This window comes from Perissodus microlepis, chromosome 6, assembly GCF_051167445.1.
Source record: "Perissodus microlepis isolate ML-2025 ecotype Zambia chromosome 6, ASM5116744v1, whole genome shotgun sequence".
NCBI lineage: Eukaryota > Metazoa > Chordata > Actinopteri > Cichliformes > Cichlidae > Perissodus > Perissodus microlepis.
In genome coordinates, this window is record NC_140466.1 from 1,665,949 (window position 1) to 1,690,416 (window position 24,468).

A 24,468-nucleotide genomic window follows, 5' to 3' on the forward strand; every position below is an offset into this window, starting at 1 on the left:
GAGCGCATAAAAATATAAAAGCAGAATTCAAAGAGCTTTTAATAACTCAACACGATGCTTCAAAGTTAAAGGAGCTGGACTGATGTTCGTGCACATCAGAAGCTTCAAATATACAAACTTTTTTTATAAAAAGGTAGCAGGAGGTCAAAGGTCAGAGCTCCTGTGTGTCTGAGGGCGGCTTCACGCTGGAGAAGGATGAAGGAGTCTGACCTGAGCCAGTGTTTGACATGAACACATCAGCACTGCTGTCAGTGAGCCTAACGACAGCCGTTAGCATCATTTCAGTGCTTCAGTCATTTAAAAACACTTCCTGTCACTGTGGTGGTCACAGTGACATCATGCAGTTTGTGTTTTGACCTCCAGAAAACCAGCAGAAATAAATCACCTTTGGACAACCTGCCAGAGATTTGGGAGTTTCCCACGTGCACCTGAATGCAGCACTGACAGTTTCTAACGCTCTCGATCATAACGGTAACGTCACACAACCCTGTGGGTGTTTCCTTCCTGCTCAAACTTTACTTTCTCTTTCCTGAACTACCTGTTTCTGCTGACTGATCGTCTCCGTGTGAAGCTCCGTGTGAAGGTAACCTTAGCAGTCTGTAATGTTTCCTGACTAATATCAGCTGTGTGCAGCTTAGTTCCAGCGCCAACAGTACACATCTGCCGCTCCATAGTTCACGTAACGGACTCAAAGCTGGACCAACGAGGCTGTTGGTTAAGCACGTGTGCTAAACACACATCCTTCTTTCAGTGTGGGCGTGACTTTGTCTTACAACACACATTTAATGTCCTGTTTGTAGTTCCAAGGAAAAAAGACTCCATGATGAGTCAGTTTGAATGTTTTCAGTGATGATCTGTAGAAAAATAGCAGTGAAGACTTTTTCAGTACAGGGTGAAGTTTGTGGTTCAGATTTTAGCAGCTCTGCAAGTGGAAGGTTTGAATCCTGTTTTAAGGACTGATGTAAATTTCTTGCTGATGGACAGTGTTCCCTCTAAGCTGCACGCGTGCGCAATTGCGCACTGCCAGCACGGTCTCTGCGCACAGAAAATCTGCGTTTCGTACAAAAAAGAAAAAAATCTAACCTGAATTGAAATTAAAATTAATACTTTAACAATTCTGTTTTGCAGTGTTAGTCAGTGACTGACTGCTCCTGTATGAGATTAGAGCGATGCCACCTTATCCCATAGTCCAGCCAATGATGCGATTTACATTCATTTATACGCAGTAGTGATGTGTCGGTCGCGAACGAAATGAGTCTTAGAGCCGGATGTTTGACGTGAACGACGCGAGCCGGCACTTTTTTCCGTGTCATTCCCCACGTGAGCCTTGTGCTTTGCACTGGGCAGAGGGGGGAGGGGCGGTGGTTACACTCAGTAGCACAGGAACAGAGCGGGAGGGAGAGAGAGAGAGAGAACCAGGGACAACAAGGTCACATTAGAAAGGTATAGTAATCATCCACAACTATTGTCAGTTGCAGATGATAAAGGATTCAGAAAGTTTATTCATGCAGGCCCATATGACAGAGAATGTGCATCTTCTTCTTTTTTTCATATTATAATTTATATTTAATTGTGTTGTGGTTTGCAGTGTTTTGTGTTGTTTCACTTTAAATTTGTTTAAAAGGAAAAATATGAAAATTTAAATAGTTAGAAGCTGAAATGTAAATAGCTGGTTTTTGTATTATATGATTTATTTATTACATTTTATGTGGAGTGAATAAATAAAAGTATATTTACAGTGGCCGCTACAGACAAAGCACGTACAAACTCCAAAACAACTAAAAACTCAAAACACGTACAAAACACAACAGCAGTGCTCCAGGATGCTAGGGGGCAGTGTTGAGCTTTAGTGGCTACACAAGCCAGCAAGTACCAACCACCGGATTTGGTGTGTGGTAGTAACAGGTAAATGAACATTTTTTTAAATTATTTGAATATATATGAGTGCTTGTGTATAAATACACAAACAATACACACATGCTTTCAATTGTGTAATTTTTTTTTTTTTTTTTTTTTTTTTTTTTGTGTCCCGTTTGGATCTTTAGCCATCAGAATTGTTGTCTTAAGGCCAAGAAAGATGCCAAGCGGATTTATTTTACCAAGTGGATCATCATGGCCTTGCCATATTGGTCCATTTGATTGACCTTTATTATAATTATGTATTTATTTTATTTTCGGTTGCTACAAACGGGACAGACGTGACTGGGGGATAGGACAGGGAGAAAGAATGAAAGAAAGAGAGGGAGAGAAAGAAAACCAAAGGGGAGAAGAGACGGTGAGAAGGGGGGGAAGAAAGGAAAAAACAAACAAAAACAAACAAAACACCTGGATCACCTGTATGGAGAAAAAAAACAGAAGAGAAAGCAAACAACAAAGAGCAACATAATAAAAACAGCACCATCACAATAAACTAGCTAGCAGTAGATAACAGTAGATACTAAATAATAAACGATATTGTGCAGCACGCAAGATAGACAGCGCACAATGTGCTTTGAGGCAGCAGCCAAGAAAGGTGTAGTCCGCGTCTGTGAACACCCGTGTGTACACCTGTGTGCACACCTGTGTGGATCAGCATGCTTGTATTCCAAAGGTTTCTCCATGTAACGATCTGCTAGGGAGTGTGGGGAGCCATAGCCCCGTCCACCAGGGTATGAAGCAGGTATGGAGGAGATCCAGGCCCCAGATATCCAGAGGCCCCAGAGTACAAGGACCCGAGGAGGACCACCAAAGGGGGGGGAACCGTGCCACCCTCCTGGGAAGAGCTGAGTAGAGCCCCAAACGAGAGGTCACCCCGCAGCTACGGAGCAGAGGCCAGAGGGGGTTGCAGTGGCGTGCCCGCGGGCTCCGCCGGCAGCCAGCTGTGCCAGAGAGGACCGAGCTTCAGGCCCAGAGGCCAGAGGCCTGTGGGCATCCCACCCCCCGGAAGGAGCCCAGCCGGGCCACAGGCGCCCGGCCCCGCCAATCGGCCACCAGGAGTGAGCCGGTACATGCATGAGCGCCCAGCCCCAGATGACAAGGACCACCAACACACCAACGTCTAAGGGCATCAGCCACCGGCAGGGAGTGTGGTGAGGGGAGATAGGCCTCCGTACTTTAGAGGGCCTGAGATGTACCCAGAGAGGTTGAGTCTAAGACCCAACCTGACATATAGACACAGACAAACAGGCACACGCGGACACAGACGTGCATTCCCACCCCCATATAAATACCACAACCAAATACTCGGCACTCACCCAACGTGTAGACAGACACAAATAGACACTGCACAGACAGTCGCACTCCCCAAACATACTCTATATCCCAGGTCCAGGTACCCCCGCCCCCAGAGGGGCAAGCCGCACCTAGACCCAGGAGATGTAACCCTTCTCTCTGGGGTGGAGGCAAGCGGACCACCTCCTTATCTGCAGTAGCAGGGAGGCCCCGCATCCCAGACCCCAGTCTGACGGCCAGCACCTCCTCCCAGCCCCCCAGCCCTGACGGCTAACAGAACCGGGGTGAGTGAAGACCTCAAACCTCCCTACGCCCGCTCATATGTAATGTTGTTGTGTGCTGTTCTAAAGTGCATTTAAAACTCAGGAGAGCATGGTACTAGCTTCCTCTCAGAGAGCAGCACGGCTCCTCCCGAAAACCCTCAGTGTCTAAATGCATTTAAAATTGAGGGTAGGGCACCAGCGCCAGAGGTGGGTTGGAGTACAACGACCATCCTCTGGATGCTGTAAAACGTACCCACCCCCAAGGCCCTATATGTATGTGTTATGTGAGAGTGTGAGTAATGTGGATGTCTAGGTTGCAGAATAAAATTGAGGCACAGGCGGCCAGAAGGGGACAGAGGGGGAGTGCCTCCCCTGCACCCTGGTGACATACCTGCACCCCAAGCCCTGCGTGTGTGGGTGGGTGTGGTAGAGCGGGAATAGGGAGGCAGCTGAGGATGGGGAGGGAAGAAAGGGAGGGGCAAGCGGCCCCTCCCTGGGGCCAGCTCCCCCACTGACCCCAGTAGGCACCCCCACGCTCTGGAACCCACCAGGGCAAGGAGGCCCAGGCCCATCCGGACCGGGGCCCGCAGCAGCAGCACTGCCCAGCCCCACAGAGTCCGGGGCAGCCAAACCCGACTCCACCCCAGAGAAAACTGCACCCACCCCATCATCCAATCATCTCCCAAACTACACAAGACAATAGACACCCAGGTTGAGTTCATTCTCCCCCTCTCCTATATCTCTCCCCCCACCTGCAGAGTGAGCTCCTGTAGTGAGGAGACCACCTGCAAAGATGTAACAACCTCCCCACCAGTTAGAGAGCCCCCTAGTTGGGCCGATGCACCAGAGGTCCCCTGCACTGGGGCTGAGCCCCCCTGCACCCACCCGCCCACTGCTCCGGCGACACAACAGCCAGGACCCAAGCCCCCAAGGCCCGGCCAGCACCCCAGACCGGGGGGCGGAGCACCCCCAGACCCCCAAGCCTCCACGCCCGTCCCGGACCCTCCCAGGGGCAGCCAGGCTACCAGGCCAGTAACCAACGTCCGCCAGCACAGACCCCCCCCCCCCCATCTCCGCTGTACGCAGCCACAAGGAAAACAATTGTGTAATTTAAGTGATCTAGTAGCTCTGTTTTGAAGTTCAGTTAACGCTAGAAATGTGTTTTGGAGTTTGTACGTGTTTTGTCTCTAGGGGCCACCGCATATATTTATATATAAACATATATAAATAAAACCACATGTGAAGCCACATTAATGACAACGTGTGCAACCATTGGATATGTGAGAAGGACAGACGGAACAACTGACGGAAAAAGTGTGGACTTTACACCAGTTTTTAAATTGTGTTGATCGGCCACGTACAACCAGAGTTATGATAAAATATCTGCAATGTTTGGTTTTCTTCCTGAATACTGTTGTTGTTTATATTTACTGCGGGAAGAAACGGTAAAAACAGTGTTTTATAAGGAAAATGCTTGAAAGCCTGTGAGCAAAAACAAAAAACCCCCACCCTTTCCTACTGGTGGAAAAATGCACCATGTCGACCAATCAAAAAATGATATGGCAACATGGCATTTAGTTGTTTAGGAAAAGGGAAGTTTTAGGAGTGACGGCGTGTTTGAGATGTGAGAGATTTGCGACATTTAGCGCAAATCTTGTGTAGTTAGTGTGTAGTTAGTGTGTAGTGTAGTCAATAGTTTTGTTGTGTGTGTCAGAACAATGAGGCGACTGCTGAATGTTACAGGTGTTACAGCAGTGATACATCTGCTGCTGTCAGGCCTGCAGGTATCAGGCTGTTGTTCTCCTTCATCTCATAGTGGACAGAAATTATTTTTTGGAGTGGCACAAATAATTTGTGTGGCATCAGATTTGATGCAGAACAGCTGATTGTTCTGTGAATAGTTTGAAATGTTTATTTAAAAAACGCATTGGCTGCATTTTTAGGTAAACAGCTGCAAAAAACGTTTTTTTGCATAACTCAGTTACTTTTTTGAAGAAGTAACTATATAATTAATTGCCCAACATTGGTCATTATTTACTGTATTTTGCAGACAGAGTTACAGACTCTCTCCCAGACCACAGACTCATAATACAGTCAGAGCTTTATAAAAAAAAAAAAAAAATAAAGTTGTGTTTTAAAAATTGGAGTTCAAGTTATTTTTCCTTCCAATAGTGTTAACATGCTACACAGGTCATCAACAAGATTGTTTTTAATTTTCATTGTAAGTGGGCTAAAGCAGTTAATTAAAAGTAGTCTAACATAAATGTAAATGCTGTAATTTGATTATTTTAATAAACATGTAACTTGGATGGATTCGATGCTGGCGTGACCACAGTGCACACGTCTGCTGTCGCTCACAGTGGTCCAAGGGACGCTCAGGGAGTTTGTGTGTTCGCTCAGACACGTGAAACATTAGAGGGAACAGTGCTGATGGGTTCCTGTTGTCTAAAGGTTGTTGCTCCTCACAGATCAACATGCGTGTTTTCAGCCTTTGGTCAGTTTTTGCTGTCAGAAGTTTCTTGATGTGATAGATGTGCAGCTGCAAACATCTGGAGTTGGTGGGGATGGGTTGAAATATTGACCCTATGATCAGCAGCTGAGCTGAACAGCTGATTTCCTCTCAGTGTTTCAGGATTCAGAGACTTGTGGAGACTTCTGATCACTTCCTGTTTAAAATGTTCGACTTTAATCCTTTGTGTGAAATGAAGCTGCTGACTTCAGAGAGGGTTCAGCCTCCACAGTGAATAAAAGAGGAAATACATGAATGTTCCTGTGTTCCCTCAGACATTTGATTGCACTCAGACAAACAGCAGCTTCACTGCATTTAGTTCATGTTTGTCTGTTTAGACACAATCACTGTTGTGTTTTAGTGTCTCTGCTGGAACTACACAAAACTCCTTCATTGACCATCCCAACACTGAGAGAGCCCCTGCAGCTGAGAAAGTACCAGAACACAAAGAGAAGGAAAGACGTGTTTTCAGGAGCTCAGAAGGAACCATTTCAGTTTCCTTCCACTCGAGCAGAAGTTCAGCAAAGCAAACATTTAAAGATCAGAAAAGATCAAATCTATCAGATGTTAAATAAACAGGAAGATGACCGTTGACCAGAGCAGGAAGAAGACGACAGTCTGAGGTTTCACTGTTTTATACTGCACCTCACACTAAACAGCTAACAGTCACATGACTGTGATCACAGGAAGTTGATGAAACCACCTCCTCTGTTACCAAGCAGAAAACATGAACACAGTCAGTAAACACTGATGATGACTATGAAGTTCTTAAAGTGATGGTCAATTAAAAAAACAACTAAAAAAACTGTTAAACTTGTAACTGTGTTTAAAGAAGAAACCTGAGACTTACTTCAGTCGCATGATGCTCCTCTTTTTTCCTCCTCTCTTTTTTTAGACATGAGGTCACATGACAACTGTTAATGAGTGGGAGGGGCAGCGTCCCGCCGCCTCAGTAAAACTGCCCTCCTGGCCAACAGGGAACAAATCAGTGAGGATCAGTTTTGCATCAATTACAACCAGGCCCAGGCCGTATCATACCGTTCACGGTAACACCGGAATAATGTTGGGCAACGATAAGAAAATGAAATATGGCGATAAAATATGAGTAACATGCGCATGCGCAGTGCCTTTGTTTTCATACGCACATGGCGGTGACGGAGAACGAGAAGGGAGAAAGCGGATCGTTGAATGAAACAGATGAACCAGAACTGGTTTGTAAAAATGCTGCAACTTCACTGGTGTGGAACTGGTTCAGCTTTACCGTCAGATACACAACAAAGCACATTTTTATGTAAAGCCTGCAAGCGGGCCGTCATTATTACCGTACAGATTTTATGTCGTACACGGCGCTCAAAAATCTGTCAAAAATGTTTTAGTACGACTTTGCTAAGCTACGGAGCATTACAGCTATCGTAGGCTGGAGCCTCGCGGAGTGATGCGTACGGTGCTTCAACATAATATTACATGCACATAAAAAAACAGCTGCTTGTTTAAGTGAAAATCAGTGATGGTTTTTTTTGAATAATAAAGTTGTGGAGTTGTAAAGCACTTTGTGTCGCGTCAGTTATATCGTTATTGCAAATTTTCAAACATTTATCATGATAAATATTTTTGGCCATATTGCTCTGCCCTGATTACAGCATGGAGTGAGTTCAGTATGGATACGAGATCATCTGGATTTTGAAAAGTGGGCTGTATGCACCACTTGGATCAAACAGTGGAGAGCACATAATGATGTTGTGTTGACATGTTTGAGTATACAGGCCCATGTCATGTCCAAGTCTTCTTCCCATAATGTTTTGCGTTTGGCTCAAGAGGCACTCTGTTGGTTGGATTCAATTGTTGGATAGTTCCTAATAGTGTAGGCTGGTGGAGGTGGGGGGCTTGAGTCTGATATCTGGGAACAAATACAGTGCCTGGCTTACAAGTTTCTTAAAGTGTGTGATACTGGTTGACTGTATTTATTACCAAGTTGTTCCAATGACACCAGAAGCTAGAAGAAGGGTTCATCCAGCCTGTTTTACATTCTGGAATTTCAAGAATGTTAAGTTTAGCTAGAAAGTCATTAATTGCATTGCAGTAAGTTTGTGACTTTGAGGTGTAAAGCTTTTAAATTTTTACTTAATAATGAATAATCTGGCCACTGATATAGTCCTTAAAATAATCCCATACAACAAGACTGGAAGTCTCTGGAGAGGGGCTAGTGGCAAAGTAAAACCTTATCATGCTGGATAAACTTTACAAACTTGTCTTTTTTTTTTTCCTGTCCCGTTTGGTTCTTTAGCCGTCAGAATTGTTGTCTGAAGACCAACAAGAAGACCCGATGGATTTACTTTGCCAAATGGATCATCACGGCCTTGCCGTATTGGTCCATTTGATCGACCTTTGTTGTTATTATTTATTTTATTTTATTTTCAGTTGTTACAGACGGGACAGACATGACTGAGGGATAGGAAAGGGAGAGAGAAAGATGAAGGAAAAGAAAAACAGAAGGGAAGAGGGACAGTGAGAAAGGAAACTTAAAAAGAGAAAGAGGAGAAAAATCTCCTGGATCACCTGTTGAGAGAAAAAGAAGAGAAAACAAGCAAAACAACAGAGCAACATACTAAACACAACACCATCACGTTAATCTAGCTAAGTGTAAACAGCAGTGTATTTTATTCTTTCCATATGTGTCAGTGCAACTCCGACTCAGTTTGATCGTCTGTCTCTGAACATTTACAGTTTTTATCAAATGAAAGGAAACAGGAAACACTGTGCAGTGAACGCTCTGCACAAGAACAACATTCAGTTTATTTCTGTAATGTGAACGTTATTTTTCCTCTCATTAACATGATACTGTCATAAGTACATTTATTTGATATGAACATTTATTTATTTTATAATTTATAACATAATGTTGTAGAAGTCTGTACAGTCTCTAACAATAACGCTGCTTGTTGCTGTTATTATTGATCCCTTATTGATATGTGATGGTCAGTCCTACAACTACAGCAGATACTTCATGTTATCTGCACTCAGATGGAGCAACACATCAGACACGACCTCTGCAGCTCTCAGTTGATGTGCACTTGAATGCTTCGTGTTTCCTCTGCAGGTGAAGGTAGAAAGTGTGTGTGAGCTGATTTGGATTGAGCAGCATGGATCAGTGTGAGGACAGAGAGGAGAGAGCCCCTCCCTCTAAAACCACTCTGTGTGGGGAACATGAGAGCCAGACCAAAGCTCAGAGGTGAGATGACCATCTCTAACTGTCCGTGACTCTTCTCCATGTCACAGCTCAGCACTCACATCTCTGCTCCATCATTATTCACAGGAACCCACCTGGACCTCCACCCAGAGAGGGTGACAAGTCTAAAAGCCCTCCCATAGAAGACCTGCCTGTGTCTGCGGCAGAGAGGTGAGCTGTTAGTAACATGAACTCTGTGTTGTCAGTTTGTTGTCTGATGTAAGTGATGATGATCTTTTTGCTTCGTGGTTTTTAAAATGATCTAAAATGTCTCAAAGGACACACAGGCTCAGCTGTAACTTTTTGTCATTTTTATCTGGTTTGAAGCCACATTTTGACAGAATTGGCTGTTTTTAACTATTTATTTTAAGAAGTTGTGGAAATTTAGACATCAGACATCTGGATCCTGAACTGTTATAGAAACAAATGCTAGCAGTGGGTAGTTTGACTTTAGCCTCGTGGCTAAACTGACCAAAACCAGTATGCCCACTGCCAACACTAGTTTGGAGTTTCCTTCTGCTCATGCTCAGCCTGCAATCCAGTTTGTCTTTAGGATGATGAAGGTATCCTAACCTTCATCAGCTTCTGTAGCTGCAAATTAAAAAAAATGTTTCCTCCCTAACAGGACCCATGGGAGTCCAGCTGGACCTGAAGCTGGACCCAGCTGTGTGTCCTTCAAGAGTGACCGGTCTAGACATCAGCCCATTGATTTTAAAGTCCAGCAGGTGTCTGCTGCAGAGAGGTGAGCGGCTAGTAACATCAACTCTTTGAGAGCTGATTTAACTGCTTGGTGTTGTTGAATGTTGTTATACCTCCTCGTTTATCTGTTTGTGTAAGGTTTGTGGTGGGCGTAAGAGGACTGGGTAGGTCTGGTGGACTCTGTACATTTCCATTTGTTTTCTGTTAAAAACACTAAGTAAGCAGGTTGGTGCCACCTATGCAGTGTTTTTCATCTTATGGATATTAAGATTTTTCTGTGTTTTTGTTTCGTTTTTAAGAGTAGAGCTCAGCCAGGTTAGGGGTTAGTAGGTCTCACATTCAGCTGCAAATCATTCCAGTGTGGGCTGAAGGCCATCACTCGATGAAGCCAGCAGAACCACATCATCTGTGAAAACCAGAGAGGATATTCTGAGACCACCCAAGTGAAAGCCTCGTGGCAATTCTGAACAGAATCGGTGACAAAGGGCAGCCCTGACAGAGTCCATCACCCACTGGGAAAGAGTGCAACTTACTGGTCCTCCTTCTTAAAGATGGGAACCACCACAGTCTGTCAATCTAGAGACACTACCCCTGATAACCACGCAACATTGTAGAGATGAGTCAACCAACACAGCGCTAGAACATCCAGAGTCTTCAGGAACTCAGAGCGAACCTCTCTTGAAGGTCTGCTGGAGGTGTTAGTTGAAGATCTCGCGGATGTATCGACAAAAAATTGAGAAACTAAAAACTATAGAGCATCTCATTCATTAAAAAACAAAGTTTATTGTTTTAATTACAAGAAACCTTCCCACACTGTAACTGACTGACCCATTTTAAAACTAAATAAAGCAGGAGGCCCAAACCATTGCACATACTGGTTCTGTATAGCACAAACGTTCTGCTACCAAATGACACCTGAGCATCCTGACTCAGGGTTTGAACGATTCATCCCATCGTCTGATCCAAACCATATTGTCTGTGCTACTCTGATCTGATGAAACCTTTGTCAGTAAACGTTAATACAGGAACCTCTCTGTGGTTTGTTTATGACAAAACTGTGAGATTTCAACCTCTTGGATATGAATGTGGTTGTTTACCAGGACACAGATGAGTCAGAGACAGTTAGCAGCTCTGTACTCGTGTCCAACACGATGATCCAAAAAATGGTGAAGTTTGAGAGACATAATTATCTACTTCAAGTATCCGGTCGTTAAGTGATGACGTGACGAATCCTACTTCCGGGCCTAAAGTAGTCTGTGTTTAATATGGCTTTTGTGTTCTTAACATGTTTAATGTTTTGTATTTTCTTCTATTTAATCTCAAAAAGCTCCTAAAACAGTCAGTGATCACTGTTGACCTCCCTCGGCTTTGATTACCGCTAATCATTTATTTAAGCTCAGTTTTTAAAACCTTAGGATGTAACTACAGCCCAGCCCATGCAGCAGTATATGAATGACTAACCTCGTGTTGTGGATGGATTATCTCAGTTGTTCTCCTGGCTGAAGTTTGGTCCTTTTACAGCATCCTGCCATGCAATTACATTTGTTCCTGACCACCGAGAACACTCACGTTAACTTTTATCAAGTGGAAAAAAAGTTAGCTTGTTTATATTATGCTAACATAGCTGTGTCGCTAGCGGTCACGTAGCACATCATTATATACCAGCTAGCCAAACTTCAGTAACCCTACAAACGTCACTGCTGTTTAGTTTTCTGTCTTCATTTATGTTGGAAGTGATAACAGAGCTGTACGTTTGAATTTGTTTCCAAAATCTCTCAGTCAGGACATGCTATATTGTATTTAGATAGAAGCTAGCGAGCTAACTTCCTGCTAACTTCTAAGTCCGTTAAATGTCGTAAATTCCGTTTTCATGGATGCCTGGATGTTAAACTCAATTGTTACACCTGGTAGAGCAGAACGCTGATCATTTTATTAAAGATGAAAGACTTTAGACAGTTTTTCAACTCTCAGTAATGCCATAGTGATCGTTTGATATATGGACCTGCAGCTAGTGATGTGCGATACCACTGATTTCCTTTCCGATCCGATACCAAGTAATATTCAGGGTGGTATCGACGATACTGATCCGATACCGATACTTTGTACAAAAACTTATTTTATTTATTGTATCTCAAATTATAGCGTCATAATGATTACAGGACATCAGATTCTTGTTCTTATCACTTAATAATGCAGGGTTCATCATATAGAAATAAAAAAACTGAAGTTGTGCGCTATTTGAACACCTTGCCTGCCTGCAGCACTAAAGGACGTCTGTCTCGCCCTAGCAGCACCTGTCCCTGTCCTCCTCTTCAGTTCACCTCAACATACGCTCGTCATATTCTGTGATATGATTTACTTTGAGGTGTTTGACGAGGTTAGTGATGTTGCCACAACCATACATGCCAACCCTCTCGATTGTTCCGGGAGAATCCCGAATTTTAGTGCCCCTCCCGAAAATCTCCCGGAGCCACCATTCTCCCGAATTTCTCCTGATTTTCCACCCGGACAACAAAATTGAAAAACCATATCGCAGAATTCATAGCGCGGCCCAGCTAAATCCAGTCTCTAACAATGATGGCAGCAACTTAGTTTTAATATTACTCTTATTTCTCTTTCTGGGTCGCAAAAAAACTTTTAACATATTTTCAGGTGAGAATGTAGCTTCAAATATCTGAGCCGATCGACACATCATTTTCAAACCCCCCGCGGTCTTTCGCTACTCGGGTTAAACATGATATATAAGTCACTTAGATAACTTAAAAATGTTATTGTTTGGTTTTTTCAGTGTTTTATTTGTTCGTGAGTAAATCGGTTTGGCTGAGATTAAAGTTATTAGATTAGATTAAATTAAATTAAACTTTATTAATCCCTCGGGTGGGTTCCTCTGGGGTTTCACACAGCTGAATAAACGTCAAACAGAAAACTGATTAAACAGAAGTGTGAGACGGTCGAGAGTTAAGTCAGTGCCCGGTTATATTTTAGATAGCAAGGAGCAGACGGCCGAGTTTCACTCCACCGAGGGAGCTCGTGACGCACTACCCGGCTTTCTTTAGACCACGAAGGCCGGGTCCTCAGGTGGAAGCAGCCTCTGAATTTGGACACCCCCGCTGTTTCCGGACATTTAACGTATTTTATCCGATAAATAAACACTGTAAAATGTATTTATCCCCCCAGCAGCCCTTTTGAATATCTCCCTAGTGTGGCCACACTACCTCACGTTTTTGCCACATGTATCGCAAACCACGTCTCAGCTTTTGTGGAGGTAAAATACGTTCGCACATGACTCCAATTACGCTCAGCCATTGTTGTGAGTGTGCACGCCAAGGGGCTGCGAGACAGACAGCCGTATTTCACACATGACTATGAAAGGCGGAAGAGGAAGTAGTTCCTTTGAATGTAGACAATCCGAATGTTATAGTTTCTTTCCACTGTGTTCCTGTTAATGATAAACTACAAATTTACTCTAAATTACTAAAATATCGATATTTTAATGTGAGAATCGATTCTAGAACATAAATGATTGGTATCGGAGGAATCGATATTTCAGGATCGATCCGCACATCACTACCTGCAGCAGAGTTTAGACCCAGACACGGCTAGTGACGTCAGACTTAACGACCGGATGGTCGTTGAGCTGAGAGAGGAATTAATCATATCTTAGACGATTGATTGTTATTTAACTATTTCATTATGTTTTCTTTACAACTGTCATCCAAAGAGAATTTGTTAGCAGCTGATGTTGGCTTTTAGTTGGGAAACTTAAAAGTAAAAAAAAACTAAGCTGAGCTGTTGATTTTTAGTACGATCAGCTGAAATTATACCATATATGACTACGAGCAGACATCTAAATAAATGTCTTTGTCAAAATATCACTGGCTGAATTGATGATGATTCCGCCACAGAGTGGACCAGGAGAGCTCAGAGGTTCAACGTGGTCAGTCTGCCCATCAAACACAGCTGGACTCCATATTTATGGTCTGTACATGTACAACAACTACTTTTTACATCTATTCTGTCCACAGTCATCTCCATGCTGCTCTTTGTAGACCAGCGGAGTGTCAGTGTGTCCAACATGGATCTGATGTTTGGCTCCATGATTTCAGCCTGATTGGCTCATTCATAAAGTATTCTGTTCCAGCTGCTGGAGGACAACATCATCACGTTTGTGAAGAACGAGCTGAAGAAGATCCAGAAGCTTCTGAGTCCAGATTACCCAGAATGCTTAGAGAGTCAGAGGGAGGATGATGAGAAGAGCAGAAGCAGAGAGGCATTTGTGAAGATCACAGTGGACTTCTTGAGGAGACTGAATGAGGAGGAGCTGGCTGACCGTCTGCTGCGCAGTAAGAAACATGAAGATTTGAGCTGGTTAATGAATGCTACATTAACTAAAATCTTGCAGATGGACAACATGCATGTGTACTTAATAAATTCTTGACTGAGATTTAATTAATTTGTTTTTTAGAAATTCCCACTGAAGGTTTTCAACATCATTTCAAGTCTGTCATGAAGAAGAAGTTCCAGCATGTGTTTGAGGGCATCGCTAAAGCAGGAAACCCGACCCTTCTGAATCAGATCTACACAGAGCTCTACATCACAGAGGGAGGGACTGCAGAGGTCAATGATGAACATGAGGTCAGACAGATGGAAACAGCATCCAGGAAACCAGACAGACCAGAAACAACCATCAGACAAGAAGACATCTTTAAAGCCTCACCTGGAAGAGATGAACCAATCAGAACTGTGCTGACAAAGGGAGTGGCTGGCATTGGGAAAACTGTCCTAACACAGAAGTTCACCCTGGACTGGGCTGAAGGCAAAGCCAACCAGGACTTCCAGTTCATATTTCCATTCACTTTCAGAGAGCTGAATGTGCTGAAAGAGGAGAAGTTCAGCTTGGTGGGACTTGTTCATCACTTCTTTACTGAAACCAAAGAAGCAGGAATCTGCAGCTTTGAAGACTCCCAGGTTGTGTTCATCTTTGATGGTCTGGATGAGTGTCGCCTTCCTCTGGACTTCCACAAAACTACAATCCTAACTGACCCTAGAAAGTCCACCTCAGTGGATGTGCTGCTGATAAACCTCATCAGGGGGAAACTGCTTCCCTCTGCTCACCTCTGGATAACCACACGACCTGCAGCAGCCAATCAGATCCCTCCTGGGTTTGTTGACATGGTGACAGAAGTCAGAGGGTTCACTGACCCACAGAAGGAGAAGTACTTCAGGAAGAGAATTGGAGATAAGAAGCAGTCCAGCAGGATCATCTCCCACATCAAGACATCACGAAGCCTCCACATCATGTGCCACATCCCAGTCTTCTGCTGGATCACTGCTACAGTTCTGGAGGATGTGCTGGAAACCAGGCAGGGGGGACAGCTGCCCAACACCCTGACTGAGATGTACATCCACTTCCTGGTGGTTCAGGCCAAAGTGAAGAAGGTCAAGTATGATGGAGGAGCTGAGACAGATCCACACTGGAGTCCAGAGAGCAGGGAGATGATTGAGTCTCTGGGAAAACTGGCTTTTGATCAGCTGCAGAAAGGAAACCTGATCTTCTATGAATCAGACCTGACAGAGTGTGGCATCGATATCAGAGCAGCCTCAGTGTACTCGGGAGTGTTCACACAGATCTTTAAAGAGGAGAGAGGACTGTACCAGGACAAGGTGTTCTGCTTCATCCATCTGAGTGTTCAGGAGTTTCTGGCTGCTCTTCATGTCCATCTGACCTTCATCAACTCTGGACTCAATCTGCTGGAAGAACAACAAACAACCTCCAAGAACTCTGACACAACAGAATCTACAGAGAAAAACTTCTACCAAACTGCTGTGGACAAGGCCTTACAGAGCCCAAATGGACACCTGGACTTGTTCCTCCGCTTCGTCCTGGGTCTTTCACTACAGACCAATCAGACCATCCTACAAGGTCTGCTGACACAGACAGGAAGTAGCTCACAAACCAATCAGGAAATGATCCAGTACATCAAGAAGACGCTCAGTGAGAATCTGTCTGCAGAGAAAAGCATCAATCTGTTCCACTGTCTGAATGAATTAAATGATCGTTCTCTAGTGGAGGAGATCCAGCAGTCCTTGAGTTCAGGACGTCTCTCCACAGATAAACTGTCTCCTGCTCAGTGGTCAGCTCTGGTCTTCATCTTACTGTCATCAGAAAAAGATCTGGATGTGTTTGACCTGAAGAAATACTCTGCTTCAGAGGAGGCTCTTCTGAGGCTGCTGCCAGTGGTCAAAGCCTCCAACAGAGCTCTGTAAGTAAATATGTGGTCATTCCTTTTTGAATTTGTGAAATATTCAAAATAATTCAGCTGTCAAAAGTGCTCTCGAGCCAGTCATTATCAAAGACATGTCTGTAAATTGCTGCATTCATCTTCCCCTGACTAGTCTCCTGGTTCCTGCTGCCATAAACCTTCCCCACAGCATCCTGATGCCACCACCTGTTCACCTGTAGAGACGGTATTGGCCAGGTGATGACCTATAGCTGGTTTCCTTTAGACATGACATTTGGCATTCTGGCCAAAGAGTTCAATCTTTTATCGGAACAAAGAATTTTGTTTCTCGTCGTCTGGGAGTTCTTCTGGGCCTTTGAGTAAGCTGCTGGCAGACAGTCGTGTGCTTGTTACTGAGAAGTGCCTCCGTCTGGCAACTCTAACATGAAGGCAGAGTGGTGGAGTACTGCATAACTGGTTGTTCTTCTGGAAGGTTCTCCTCTCTTCACAGAGCAATGCTCGACCTGTCAGAGTAAACATCAGATCTTTGGTCACCTCTCTATTTGCCCTGAAATGCTCTCTCAAAAATTGGGACCATATATAGAAAAGCCTGTGCCTTTAAAAATCAAAGCCAGTCAACTGGTGGACTCTATTCAACTTGTAGAAATATCTAACAAATGATCAGTGGAAACAGGATACACCTGAGCTTAATTTTGAGTGGCATGGCTGTGAATACTTCCTTACGTTTTATTTATTTATTTTTTGTTTGTTTGTTTCATATTAAATACATTTAGACGAGGCGTGATTGCATATGCCGTGCAGGTGAGTCCATCTCCCCTACAGCGGCTCAGTGATAGGGAAGTGTGACTTCAGGTGGCTGCCCACGTATCCTGATCTAATCCGGGGGCCACCCATGTGGCAATTGCAGATGTAAGCGGAGGCTCCCAAGTGGCTTGGCAGGCGGCTGGCGTGCAGGACCACATGGTGTGCTGACCTTTAGCGAGGACACCGCTAGACCAGCCGGCACGGTGACCTCAGGCTTAGCAGGACCCTTGTGCGCCTCCACCTCCTTCCGGTCCGTGAAAACACGCTGGTCGCTCCGCGGCCCTCCTCCCGGGAGCCACGACGGGTGCAGGCCCCTGCTGGCCGACAGCCACTCCCACCCAAGGAGTGATGATGGGTGCGCTGACAGGCTGCGTCCTAGCTGGTTTCACCCCGGATGCCAGAACAGACGCTGTGCAGTCGAGGGTCGTGGGTGGGGGTGGCGGAGGTGGCGGCCAGGAACCAATCCGAGCTGCCAGACTCGCGATCCGCTGCATCCGGCACTCGGATCAGTCTTGCAGTTCTTCCCACCGGCAGCAAGACCCCGCCGCCTGCTCTCGCTGTGTGGCCACTAGCTCGGCCACTTTTTGGGCCAGCTCCTTCCCTGGCTGGCCCGGTCTTGGGACTGCCACGCCCCCTCCTGGGTTTTGGCGCCACTGTAAACATCACACGGCAGACCCAACCACAGTTTCATGCTTTTCAGCATGCTGCTTTATTTAACAGCCCAACACATACCAACAACAACAATCTAATGACTAATAGCACAGCCTTTTAAGCCGGCAAGGCATGATTGGTGTGATTAATTCATTTTGGGATGAGGCTCTAACATGACAACTTGTAGAAAACTGAACTGCTGTGAATACTTTCTGCATGCATTCTAGATCTGATCCTTCAGCCTCGTCTGCGAGATTTGCTAGCCTCATGTTTTTCACTCACAATGTTGTCTTCAAGGACAGGAGTTTTGTTCTTTATATCAATTACACATACTTTAGTTAGCTAATCATAGCTCAGCTTATAACTCGCCTTCAGTGTAGTCTGTTATCTCCTTTTTCATTTCTGCTATGAACTTTCCAACAAGTGTGATCATACCAGAAGCTTACTGACCAAAAGCATCTGGTAGAGGTGCAACACTTAAGTGTCCCTTAGAAGAGATTTGTTTGGGCCAAGAAAGTGACCAATAGTGCCTTCTGTTTATGCCAACAGGTATATTTAGACAGAGGTTGATTTGTGTTTTCACAAAGAAAAATTTTAATGTTTTATTAGATTTGTTTTAACTCAAATTTTAGATTATTTTCTTAACCATGAATTGGGTTGTCTAGGTTCAGCATTTACAGTAATTTAATCTTATCACAAATCTTGCTTTTCAGATTGAGTGGCTGTAACCTTTCAGGGAGAAGCTGTGAAGTTCTGTCTGCTCTCAACTTCCAGTCCTCTAGTCTCCGAGAGCTGGACCTCAGTAACAATGACCTGTGGGATTCAGGAGTGAGGCTTTTCTCTGCAGGACTGAAAAATCCACATTGTAAACTGGAATTTCTCAGGTCAGGAATCAGCCATAAAACATTAAATTGTATTAATATTTAAACAGCTACCCATCATATAATTGTCAAATTATTTTTGTTTAACCTTTTGCGTACTGTTAGACTCTGGGTACTGTAGACTTTTTTCATATTTCACATTTTTGCATGTTTAAAAAGTGAATTCATTCACCGTCCATTTAGAGAATTTAGGGCTATTTTGTGCTTGTGATATACTAATTCCCTTTCATTGCTATGAATGATAGATTAAGGAAAAACTGCAGGAAATGCAAAAAAGACCTTGAGACATTGAGAATAGTTACAAGTACCTGGGAATCCCACAGGCAAATGTGGCTTCCAGGAAAGCTGCAACCACAAGTTCTAAGCAGTCAGCCGAATGGGAAGAACAAGATCCGGGCAGTCAATACCTATGCCCTTCCCCACTGGTGAGATCATCAGTTGGCTAAAGGAGGCGATAGAAAAAGCAGATGAAGACAGCCATAGTGATAGATGTAGCTGAGTGATAGTAATATGAGAAAGAAGGAATATGAGAAACCTGAAAAATACGACGGGCTGTGAGATGAGCTCAAAAAGATGTCGAGGGTGAAGGAAACAGTGGTTCTCTTGGTAACTGGAGCGAGTGGCTCCAGCAGATCCCAGGAATGACGTCTGAGATCTGCGTCCAGAAGAGTGCAGTCCTAGGAACAGCAAAGATACTGTGCAGAACCCTCATGGCCTAATCACTGTGAAAGGCAAAGCTGGCACCGCTGATTAACAATGGGCAAAAGAAAAAAACTAATTATACCTCACTATGTGTTCTCAATTGCTGCTGCTATAAATAAAGCTAACATTAACTGAATGCGTGGAATGGGTGCGTGGCATTCAAGCTCAAAAAAAAAGAAAAAACAACAACACAGCAACTACAAAAAAAGGTGTTCACACGTTGTTCTGTCTGCAGTCTGTCAGGATGTCTGATCACAGAGGAAGGCTGTACGTCTCTGGCCTCAGCTCTGAGCTCCAACCCCTCCCATCTGAGAGAGCTGGACCTGAGCTACAATCATCCAGGAGACTCAGGAATGACGCTGCTGTCGGCTGGACTGAAGGATCCAGGCTGGAGCCTGGACACTCTCAGGTATGGAGAGAATGTCTGATAGAGGAGGAAGAATTTTAATTTCCTCAGGGAATGATAGAGTTTTCTGATTCTCTCCCTTTCACACATATTCTACGTGTGAATCAAAGGAACATGTGTTTCGTTCAGCCTGCTATCCCACAGCTTCCCATCCAGTGTGATACTCAGCCTTTCAGCCTTAACTGGAGAGGAGTCTTCTGGTCGAGTCAGTGCTAAATCAGCTGTCGGCCTTCTTCACATAGTTACTGGGTCTTACAGACAGACGCATCAAACAAACAGACATTTTATCTTCTAAAAGGATTCAGTGTTTCTTTTAATAATAAAAGCCTAAGCACCAAATGACCAATACATATTTAGCCCTTCTACTTCTCAACATCTGGGGCTCCAACTTATCTCTCGACTCAGTCCTGACTCCTCCTCACCCGACCCCAACCAGCAATGGCATCTGATAGTTTGGTGGCACATGTTCGTCCTTTACTGCCGTTGTTATCAATCTGTTTATGAGAGTCCTCAAACATGAGATCTGACAACATCAATCCCAGAAAATTCTTTCATCTCATGTGACAGTTTCCATAATCCTTCCAGTGCCCTGGTAACTGACCCATCCAGAGCTGTATAATTTGAAATATACATACAACAAGCCAACCCAAGCATTGAACACACCCCTTCTTTTTCTGCCAAAAGCATAACTAACGCTATCCTGTTCTGGACTGTCATAACTGACGTTGACATCAACTTTTCTGACAGTCCAGCTATTGCATTCCTGGTCAGGTTAGCCAATTTCTGCACATTGTAATGAACATAATTAATACGGCTAAAATCCTTATTTGGTGTTATGCAAAGTACTATAGACTCAAACCCGGTAACTGTTGGGTTTGCCAATTTATAAGTAAGTAAAGTGTACTTATTAAGCGCTTTTTGTAGACAGGCCGTCACAAAGAGCTGAACATGAAGGTAAAAATAAACAGAACGCTAAGTATCCAAACGCTCTGTGAATGGTACTCATGGACAAGGCCCATTTAATCAATGGGCCTTGATCAGTGGTTGTTGATCAATGGGGATGAGAATTTGCATAATTATGATACTGACCTCCCAGCCCATTGTTCCTTCAGTGGGCTGGTTTCAGTCATTATGCAAATGTACTGTTTATAAGATTGAAACCTGCAGTCAGCTGAGACTGAAGACGTCACCTGGATGATGACGAAACGTTTCTCCCACAAAACGCTACGTCCAGAGGAACAGAATCAACTTTTGGAGATTTACTTTCCTGGATGATTGAGAATGCATCAAGAAGAACACTAAATAACAAAACAGACAATATAAACAATACAAAAGGTTAAAGGTAAATAAAAAGGTAAAAAAAATGAAAGCGTTGATCAACAGAAGGCTTTGAATGAATTTTTATTCATCTGGAACTCCTTTCTGTATCCCTGTTGATTTATATATGCTGAGAACTTTTATGTAAGATCAAAATTGTCTAATATGGACCGTCTATTCCAATTTTTGGACTGATACACCTTTTGTCTTATAACTCTTACTGGCAGTCCCAACCTGACCATTGAGCAAGACACTGACCAGGCACTGGGCAATACCAAAACAAATCAGCCTTTATATCAAAGATCTGGAAGAATTTGGCCATAAAGTAAAATTTATGGTGCCGTTACACCCGTCAGGGCGTACGTCCTCTACTTTGGTATCCAGATTTCGATATAAACAACAGGCTCTGCTTACCTTTATTTTGAAGGCTTTCTGTGAGCTGAACCGAAACCAGTTGAAAAATCCCGTCAGGGTCGCCACTTTGTTGTGTTCATTTTTCTTTCTTAAGGGAGGAGAACGACTGTCTTTGGAAAGATTTTATTGGCTTCAGCAGTTGAAGTTACAAGTTACCTCAATGTGAACACGCGGTCTGCTTCACAAATAGGATGGCGCTGTAAGCATGCAATACAGTTTTATACCGCGACGTGGTGCTCCTACCGTCTCTCCTGCGGGTCTTCTCCACTCCGTCCATGTCTGACCTTGTCCTACCATCTGCTCCTTTCCTGGAAAAAAGGAAAAACACCTCCGTAGCCTAACCTTGTTGCACTAATATTATCCAGCAATTCTTAGCCTCTTATTTTCTACTGATTATCTAAATCTGGGACATTGTGTTCGGACTCTGTCAGCCCAGAAAAAATATCCCCCTGACTCTAACTCCACAATTGATGTGTAAGCATGTTTGCAAGCTCTACATGTCAGTCTTAATAATTCAATTTAAGAATATTGCTGAATTAATGCGTTTGGCCCTTATTACATGGAGTGCCACATTTGTATGAGCACAATAGGAATGTGTATAAAACATCAAGCAAAAGCAGCTTTATTTAATCATTTTCCATCCTAACACTAGCAGTCTGTGTATGAGAGCCGTGTAATGTCCATGTGTGCATGCTGACTGTGCTGCTCTGACCCCCCTCCTCCTTTCAGGGTGGAGCCTGCTGGAGAACAATGGTTGAGACCAGGTCTGAGGAAGTGTAAGTGTGTTTTTAATGGGATTCATGAAAACAAAGCAGCACACATTCACATCTCTGATGTCAGGAGTCATCATCAAAGTGTCAATGAATGAACAGATGATGGATCAATAACTGCAGGTGGATTGTGTTTGTTCTCTCCATCAGATTCCTGTCAACTCACAATCGACACAAACACAGTGAACACAAACCTCCAACTGTCTGACAACAACAGGAAGGTGACACATGTGGAGGAGGTTCAGTCGTATCCTGATCATCCAGACAGATTCGATGTTCGTCCCCAGCTGCTGTGCACAAATGGTCTGACTGGTCGCTGTTACTGGGAGGTTGAATGGGGAGGACTGGTTGATATATCAGTGAGTTACAGAAGAATCAGAAGGAAAGGAGAGACTTACAACTGTGTTTTTGGAAACAACGATCAGTCCTGGAGTCTGGACTGCATTAAAGATGGTCCTGATGCTGTCTGTCACAATAACAATCGAGCATCCATCTCCTCCTCCTCCTCCTCCTCTGTCTCTAACAGAGCAGCAGTGTATGTGGACTGTCCTGCTGGCACTCTGTCCTTCTACAGAGTCTCCTCTGACACTCTGATCCACCTCCACACCTTCAACACCACATTCACTGATACTCTTTATCCTGGGTTTTGGTTAGAAAGTGGTGCCTCAGTGTGTCTGTGCTGAGTGTGAAGAGGGTCGTCCTGTTAGAGAAACACTGACTGTTGAACAGATAGTTCAGTCTGTACATGTCTGTCTCTTTCACTCACAAACGATTTTCAATTCTTTTTTTTTTTTTAGTTTATTTTTCCAATTTATGTAGTTACTACGGACTTAATGCATACATATTATTACAATTTGGGATGTAATGGTTGTATTGATGTATAGCAACTTGAAAAGTAACTTACCTTAAATATGTTTATTTGCAATCTTGAGGTTTGCCGCAGCTTGAATTACTTTCTACTGAGTTGTAGCAGCACATTTTCATGTGGTATTCTCTGTGTCTTTGAACAAAGTTATGTAATATTTGCATAATTTGAGTTATTATATATTATGTCATGGACATGTATATGCATGCATGCATGCATGTGTAGGTTTATCATATTAGATATTGTTTGAGTTTATATTAGTTGAACCACTGCTGGTGTGACATATATTTAGTCTAATGGCAACATATGTTACTACAGACTGCTGGCAACACTGAGCATTGAGGTGACAATAAACCAGCTGACTGTGACAGCCTCTTGTCCTCCTTCCTGTATTCTGACCAATACACCATCTTGTTAGCAGCTGAACCAAAAAGAACTAGCCCTCGCCTACTACTTACATATGGTGTCCAATATGTGCCAAAATTGGGCCGGGCTGGAAACACCTAAACATTTATTGTTTATTTATTTTTATTGTTAGAAAGCAGTCTTACATATTTGTTTAATATGTGCGTTGAAGGACATGTCCTGGTCAAAAATGACTCCAAGGTTCCTCACAGCGTTACTGGAGGCCAAGGTAATGCCATCCAGAGTAAGAATCTGGTTAGAGACCATATTTCTAAGATTCTCAGGGCCGAGTACAATAACCTCAGTTTGATCTGAATTAAGAAGCAGAAAGTTAGCGGCCATCCAGGTCTTTATGTCTTTAAGACATTCCTGCAGTTTAACTAATTGGTGTGTGTTATCTGGCTTCATGGACAGATAGAGCTGGGTGTCATCTGCATAGCAGTGAAAATGTATGCTATGTCTTCTAATGATGCTGCCTAAGGGAAGCATGTATAATGTAAACAGAATTGGTCCTAGCACTGAACCCTGTGGAACTCCATAATTAACCTCAGTGTGTGAAGAGGACTCTCCATTTACATGCACAAACTGGAGTCTATTAGATAGATATGATACAAACCACTGCAGCACAGTACCTGTAATACCTACAGCATGTTCTAATCGCTCTAATAGGATATTATGGTCAACAGTATCGAACGCTGCACTGAGGTCTAGCAGGACAAGCACAGAGATGAGTCCACTGTCAGAGGCCATAAGAAGATCATTTGTAACCTTCACTAAAGCTGTTTCTGTGCTGTGATGAGCTCTGAAACCTGACTGAAGCTCTTCAAATAAACCATTCCTCTGCAGATGATCTGTTAGCTGTTTGACAACTACTCTTTCAAGGATGTTTGATATAAAGGAAGGTTGGAGATTGGCCTATAGTTAGCTAAGGCTGCTGGGTCTAGAGATGCTTTTTGAGTAAAGGTTTAACTACAGCCAGCTTGAAGGCCTGTGGTACATAGCTGATTATTAGAGATAGGTTGATCATATTTAAGATTGAAGCATTAATTAATGGCAGGACTTCTTTGAGCAGTTTTGTAGGAATGGGGTCTAAAAGACACGTTG

The 24,468-nt window shown here is 43.7% G+C and overlaps 1 protein-coding gene across 1 annotated transcript; it reads left to right on the forward strand.

Moving 5' to 3' along the window:
- Window positions 1–120: 120 nt before the first annotated feature.
- LOC146384783 (NLR family CARD domain-containing protein 3-like) lies at window positions 121–23,356 on the forward strand. Its single transcript, XM_084929776.1, has 11 exons — window positions 121–583; window positions 9,080–9,211; window positions 9,296–9,379; window positions 9,834–9,950; window positions 13,813–13,885; window positions 14,049–14,250; window positions 14,373–16,170; window positions 18,318–18,488; window positions 19,423–19,596; window positions 22,054–22,100; window positions 22,245–23,356. The coding sequence occupies exons 2-11, from the start codon at window positions 9,123–9,125 to the stop codon at window positions 22,775–22,777; spliced, it is 3,288 nt and encodes a 1,095-aa protein (XP_084785902.1). The 5' UTR covers window positions 121–583; window positions 9,080–9,122; the 3' UTR covers window positions 22,778–23,356.
- The last annotated feature ends 1,112 nt before the right edge of the window (window positions 23,357–24,468 follow it).

Excerpts from the sequence above, each read along its gene's own strand:
- LOC146384783 (XM_084929776.1), top strand. The coding sequence starts at position 9,123 with ATGGATCAGTGTGAGGACAGAGAGGAGAGAGCCCCTCCCTCTAAAACC. Across the intron at positions 9,951-13,812 it reads CAGGTGTCTGCTGCAGAGAG|AGTGGACCAGGAGAGCTCAG; the intron begins GTGAGCGGCTAG and ends ATTCCGCCACAG. Across the intron at positions 16,171-18,317 it reads AAAGCCTCCAACAGAGCTCT|ATTGAGTGGCTGTAACCTTT; the intron begins GTAAGTAAATAT and ends CTTGCTTTTCAG.